The sequence below is a fragment of the Heptranchias perlo genome, chromosome 23 (assembly GCF_035084215.1).
Source record: "Heptranchias perlo isolate sHepPer1 chromosome 23, sHepPer1.hap1, whole genome shotgun sequence".
In the NCBI taxonomy this organism is placed as follows: Eukaryota; Metazoa; Chordata; class Chondrichthyes; order Hexanchiformes; family Hexanchidae; genus Heptranchias; species Heptranchias perlo.
Window position 1 is genome coordinate 47,717,953 of NC_090347.1, and position 6,859 is coordinate 47,724,811.

General features: G+C 49.4%; 1 protein-coding gene across 1 annotated transcript in view; it reads left to right on the forward strand.

Annotated features, from left to right (window-relative positions):
- The window catches only part of tmem260 (transmembrane protein 260), a 75,695-nt gene extending 71,121 nt beyond the window's left edge, over positions 1-4,574 (forward strand). The window contains exons 11-12 of the mRNA XM_068004441.1: positions 3,610-3,700; positions 3,884-4,574. Coding sequence (XP_067860542.1) covers positions 3,610-3,700; positions 3,884-4,141 — 349 coding nt within the window. The 3' untranslated portion in view covers positions 4,142-4,574. The remainder of the gene's footprint in view (positions 1-3,609; positions 3,701-3,883) is intronic.
- The last annotated feature ends 2,285 nt before the right edge of the window (positions 4,575-6,859 follow it).

The window sequence follows — 6,859 nt, forward strand, 5'->3', positions numbered from 1 at the left end:
TCGCTCTGTCCCTCTCTCGCTCGCCCGCTCTGTCCCTCTCTCGCTCTGTGCCTGTCCCCCTCGCCTTCGTCTCTCTCTCTCGCTCTCTCTCGCTCTGTGCCTGTCCCCCTCGCCTTCTCTCTCTCTCTCGCTCTCTCTCTCTGTGCCTGTCCCCCTCGCCCGCTCTCTCTCTCTCTCTCTCTCTCTCTCTCTGTGCCTGTCCCCCTCGCCGCTCTCTCTCTCTCTCTCTCTCTCTCTCTCTGTGCCTGTCCCCCTCGCCCGCTCTCTCTCTCTCTCTCTCTCTCTCTGTGCCTGTCCCCCTCGCCCTCTCTCTCTCTCTCTCTCTCTGTGCCTGTCCCCCTCGCCCTCTCTCTCTCTCTCTTTCTCTCTGCCTGTCCCCTTGCCTCCTCTCTCTCTCTCTCTCTCTTTCTCTGTGCCTGTCCCCCTCGCCTCCTCTCTCTCTCTCTCTCTCTCTCTGTGCCTGTCCCCCTCGCCTCCTCTCTCTCTCTCTCTCTCTCTGTGCCTGTCCCCCTCGCCTTCTCTCTCTCTCTCTCTCTCTGTGCCTGTCCCCCTCGTCTTCTCTCTCTCTGTGCCTGTCTCCCTCGCCTTCTCTCTCTCTCTCTCTCTCTCTGTGCCTGTCCCCCTCGCCTTCTCTCTCTCTCTCTCTCTCTCTGTGCCTGTCCCCCTCGCCTTCTCTCTCTCTCTCTCTCTGTGCCTGTCCCCCTCGCCTTCTCTCTCTCTCTCTCTCTGTGCCTGTCCCCCCTCGCCTTCTCTCTCTCTCTCTCTCTGTGCCTGTCCCCCTCGCCTTCTCTCTCTCTCTCTCTCTCTGTGCCTGTCCCCCTCGCCTTCTCTCTCTCTGTGCCTGTCCCCCTCGCCTTCTCTCTCTCTGTGCCTGTCCCCCTCGCCTTCTCTCTCTCTCTGTGCCTGTCCCCCTCGCCTTCTCTCTCTCTGTGCCTGTCCCCCTCGCCTTCTCTCTCTCTGTGCCTGTCCCCCTCGCCCTCTCTCTCTGTGCCTGTCCCCCTCGCCCTCTCTCTCTGTGCCTGTCCCCCTCGCCCTCTCTCTCTGTGCCTGTCCCCCTCGCCTTCTCTCTCTCTCTCTCTGTGCCTGTCCCCCTCGCCTTCTCTCTCTCTCTCTCTGTGCCTGTCCCCCTCGCCTTCTCTCTCTCTCTCTGTGCCTGTCCCCCTCGCCTTCTCTCTCTCTCTCTGTGCCTGTCCCCCTCGCCTTCTCTCTCTCTCTCTGTGCCTGTCCCCCTCGCCTTCTCTCTCTCTCTCTCTCTGTGCCTGTCCCCCTCGCCTTCTCTCTCTCTCTCTGTGCCTGTCCCCCTCGCCTTCTCTCTCTCTCTCTGTGCCTGTCCCCCTCGCCTTCTCTCTCTCTCTCTCTGTGCATGTCCCCCTCGCCTTCTCTCTCTCTCTCTCTGTGCATGTCCCCCTCGCCTTCTCTCTCTCTCTGTGCCTGTCCCCCTCGCCTTCTCTCTCTCTCTGTGCCTGTCCCCCTCGCCCTCTCTCTCTCTGTGCCTCTCTCTCTGTGCTTGTCCCCCTCGCCCTCTCTCTCTCTGTGCCTGTCCCCCTCGCCTTCTCTCTCTCTCTCTGTGCCTGTCCCCCTCGCCTTCTCTCTCTCTCTCTGTGCCTGTCCCCCTCGCCTTCTCTCTCTCTCTCTCTGTGCATGTCCCCCTCGCCTTCTCTCTCTCTCTCTCTGTGCATGTCCCCCTCGCCTTCTCTCTCTCTCTGTGCCTGTCCCCCTCGCCTTCTCTCTCTCTCTGTGCCTGTCCCCCTCGCCCTCTCTCTCTCTGTGCCTCTCTCTCTGTGCTTGTCCCCCTCGCCCTCTCTCTCTCTGTGCCTGTCCCCCTCGCCTTCTCTCTCTCTCTGTGCCTGTCCCCCTCGCCCTCTCTCTCTCTCTCTCTCTCTCTGTGCCTGTCCCCCTCGCCCTCTCTCTCTCTGTGCTTGTCCCCCTCGCCCTCTCTCTCTCTCTGTGCCTGTCCCCCTCACCCCCTCTCTCGCTCTCTCCCTCTCCCCCCCTCTCTCGCTCTCTCCCTGTGTGTGTCCTTACAAAACACCACACCCTCTGACCTACCGTGAGCCAGCACAGAAACTCCGCCGGTATTTATACCAAACCGGGTTTCTCTGTGTTTGCAGACGTCACATTTTGTTGCCGTGGGGACCTGCTGATCTTCACTCCCACCTTCAGCCTGAAACTGGACACTTTGCTCCAATCCTCTGACCAAACATTTCAATTCTGAATGACCCCACGGTGTTTTTATTTACAATCATTAAACTTTATGGCCTTAAAGCACCAAAGGACAGGCCACTTAAACAGCTCCAGTTTAGCAGCAGAATAATACTGTGCTCCTGCAGTTATAGAACAGCAAATCCTCCAACACCACGAGCAACACCACGGGAGGTGAGCTACTAATGAAAAAACAGGTATGTCAGCATCCGTTTCCTGTCCCTCACACCCCGTATCACACTTTATAAACAAAGGGTATCTGTCGAAATATGTAAAGTGCTCCAGCAATTTGATTTTTTTATATATTGGCACAGGAGGCAGAATCCCTGTAACCCCTGAATGACTTCACCAATCACAGCCCGAAATGCATTAAACTCTACTTGTGTTTTGTGAGGGCAGGAGCATTGTGCTGTGTAACACACAATGAGCTGTAAACACGGTGAGCCGAACAGAGCTCACTGTTATCAATGGGCAAATCAAAGAGCAAGTTCCCGTGACCGCACAGGCGCAGTCAAACCCGGAAATCCGGGACTTGCTCTTCCAGATTCACCAGTGATCTGGCAGATTCGCCTTAAAGTGACCTCACCGGCTGCAGTCAATGGACCAGCGCCAACCTGCTCTCCTGCTCAGCTGAAAACTAATTAATCTCACCACAAAAAGTGTACGCTGAGTTGTATCAGATCTAAACTAACTTTTAACAGCGTGGTAAGTATTAATGACTGCCAAACAACCTCACTGGCACTGAAAATAACGTTTAAAAATGTGCAGTCTCATTGCTCCCGATTTTAATAGTATTTGGACATTTAAGAAAAATGTAATTTAAAATGTTTATTTTTTTACATTTTCTTTCTGTCTCTTTTATCTTTCTGTCTTTTAATCTTACCCTCTCTTTATTTCACTTTCTCTGGTTTAATAGTACATGTACTGATCTTATCGGCCAGTTCCTGGTTCTTAGTTTGCGCGGTTTCTAAATTAGCTTCACTCCCTGGTTCTCACAGCGTTGAGGGGACAGATCAGAGAACTCAGAGAAGCCCAGGAAAGAACCCTGGTCTGTCTTAAGTTCACCATTGAAGGAAATCGCTGCCGAATAGCCCAACTACTTAGTGTGTGAGTTTAAATGTAATGAGCGGTGAGCACTGTTGGTTTGCTGTTCAGAGCAGTTTCCGGGCCCGTGTATCATTCTGCTGCCACGGTGTAGGTGTGTGATCAGTGTTTACTTCTCTCACTCTTTTGTTCGGCCTCATTCTGCTCCTTGGTCTCTTGGCTGGTGCCTGTATCATTGGACAAGCTACATGTATTTCTGTAACAGTTTATCAGTCTGTGTTTAAGATCAAAAATGAGATGAAACTGCAGGTCTCCTTTAAGTTGGGGTTTGCCTGATTCATGGGGAACTTTGGGGTTTTGCAGGATGAAGGTGCCTTTCTTCATTTTTGAGTTGGCGGAGAGAGCAGCCCAGGCGGAGCCAGTAAAGGTGCAGCTTTATACATTCAGCTACCAGGTGAGACCCCTATATGTTCTTACCTGTCACCCACTTCAACAGCCCAAGATTGAAGTGATTGTTTAGACTCTTGTCATGTGTCATTATCATCTAACGAAGCCTCAGCCCTTCTGACTGATGCCTACAAGTTACAGATTGCTGTGTTTAATCTAATCCTAATCTTTATACTTTGCTTTCTCACAGTTATATCAGGAGCTGGTCACCACGGAGAAACATCCAGTTAATTGGCATAAAAACTACGCCATAGTCTGTGAGAGGATGCTGTGGCAGCCTGCACAGGCTGCTGGTGTTGACCCAGAGTTCCTCCTGTCAGAAGCCATCAAACATTTCTCACTCTACGTGGACAAAGCACCAGATGACCCTCAGAAAAACGCCATCATTCAGGTCATCAGCCACCTGAAGGGGGAGCGAGCGAGAGCGAGAGAGCTGAGGGGAGGATGAGGGGAGCATTCAGATATCACACTAACGGGACGGCGCTCCTGATAGTGACGGGGAAGAGATTCGTTCAATTTCATTGTTGTACAGTCAAGAAACCTGCTCAGAAATTAGTAATCAATCCAAATTGTTCTGAGTCTTGTCAGCCAGATCACCTGATCTGACCAACAGGATCACTTGGTCTGCTGTGTCACTCGGTTAGTGATGAGTCCAGTCTGGTTAACTGTTCACTCCTATGTGACTGAGTGTCACTTGGATTTTGAGAGCAGAGTAGATGACCTCCTTTCACAGCTGGTTGGGTTTGTAACGATTCAATGAATGGTTTGATATCCTGGGACAGAGAGGGAGAATTTCACACGTTGCTTCACATTGTACTGGTCAGTCCTGTAAAATCCAAAGGTTTTACTGAGATGATAAAACGCATCATTAATCGTTCATACATTTTTTGTTGGTATTTGTGGCTGACCCAGTAGATCTGAGCTCGTATTTCATGGATCACTCAGGATGGAGGGAGTCTAATTCTGGAGGATGAAGGTATGGCAGAGATAGTAAATTGATATTTTGCATCAGTTTTTAAAAATTATGATGGAAATGAGAATGTAGGTTCACTAGAGGAGGATATGGATCAATGGTTAGAGATAACTTAAAAAATGATTTGATTCTGAAACATTATCTGAACTCAGGTTGGATGAGTCACTGGGTCCTGATGGCTGCACCCTGGGTTGTCGAAGGAAGCCAGGAGATAGCAGAGGCTCTGGTCACAATTTTTCAGTCCTCATTATGCAAATTGTGCCCTGGGACTAGAGAGTGGCCAGAGTAGCCCCTCAGTTCAAGAAAGGAGAGAAGGTCAAACCAGGGAACGATAGGCCGGTTAGTCTAATGCCAATTGTGGAAACTTTGAATCCATAACTTGAGATGTAACTAGTGAACATTTACAAATGGATTAATCAAGGACAACCAGCATAGATTGTCAGGTCGTGTTGACAAATTTGTAGGTTTTTTTTAAGAAGTGATTGACTTCTATTTGTATTTCTTGTATTAACTTGTATTTCTATAGCGCCTTTCATGACCTCAGGACGTCCCAAAGCGCTTTACAGCCAATGCACAGCAAGGTCCCACAACAGCAGTGTGATAATGACCTGATAATCTGTTTTAATTACATTGGTTGAGGGATAAATATTGGCCAGCACGTCGGAGAACTCCCCTGCTCTTCTTGAATAAACCATGGGATCTTTTACATACGAACATACAAATTAAGATCAGGAGTAGGCCATTCAGCCCCTCCAGCCTGCTCTGCCATTTGATAAGATCTTGGCTGATCTGATTGTGACCTCAACCCTACTTTCCCATCTACCTGCTATAACCTTTGACTCCCTTGTTAATCAGGAATCTGTCTAACTCAGCCTTAAAAATATTCAATGACCCTGCCTCCGCCGCTCTCTGGGGAAGGGAGTTCCACAGACTCACGATCCTCTGAGAGAAAACATTTCTGCTCATCTCCATCTTAAATGGGAGACCCCTTATTTTCAAACTGTGGCCCCTAGTTCTAGTCTCTCCCACAAGGGGAAACATCCCCTCAGCATCTACCCCTTCTAGTCCCCTCAAGATCTCATTCTTCTAAACTCCAGTGTATACATAGAAACATACAAAATAGGAGCAGGAGTAGGCCACTCGGCCCTTCGAGCCTACTCCGCCATTCAATATGATCATGGCTGATCCTCTATCTCAATACCATATTCCCACTCTCTCCTCGTGCCCCTTGATGCCTTCTGTGTCTAGAAATCCATCCAGCTCCTTAAATATATTCAGTGGTTTGGCCTCCACAGCCTTCTGTGGTCGAGAATTCCACAGGTTCACCACCCTCTGAATGAAGAAATTTCTCCTCATCTCAGTCCTAAACGACCTACCCCGTATCCTGAGACTGTGACCCCTCGTTCTGGACCCCCCAGCCAGGGGAAACATCCTCCCTGCATCCAGTCTGTCTAGCCCTGTCAGAATTTTATACGTTCCAATGAGATCCCCTCTCAATCTTCTAAACTCGCCATGTACTTGCCCACTCACTCAACTTGTCTAAATCGCCTTGAAGCCTCTTTGCATCCTCCTCACAACTCAATCCCATCTACTTTTGTGTCGTCAGCAAACTTGGAAATATTACATTTGGTTCCCTCATCCAAATCATTGATATATATTGTGAATAGCTGGGGCCCAAGCACTGATCCCTGCGGTACCCCACTAGTCACCGCCTGCCACCCGGAAAAAGACCCGTTTATTCCTAATCTCTGTTTCCTGTCTGTTCACCAATTCTCAATCCATGCCAGTATATTCCCCCCAATCCCTTGTGCTTTAATTTTGCACAATAACCTCTTATGTGGGACTTTATCAAAGGCCTTCTGAAAATCCAAATAAACCACATCCACTGGTTCTCCCTTATTTATTCTACCAGTTACATCCTCAAAAAAACTCCAGTAGGTTTGTCAAACATGATTTCCCTTTCATAAATCCATGTTGACTTTGTCGAATCCTGTTGATATTTTCTAAGTGCCCTGTTATCACATCCTTTATAATGGACTCTAGCATTTTCCCTACTACTGATGTTAGGCTAACCGGTCTGTAGTTCCCTGTTTTCTCTCTCCCTCCTTTTTTAAATAGTGGGGTTACATTTGCCACCCTCCAATCTGCAGGAACTGTTCCAGAGTCTATAGAATTTTGGAAGATGACAACTAA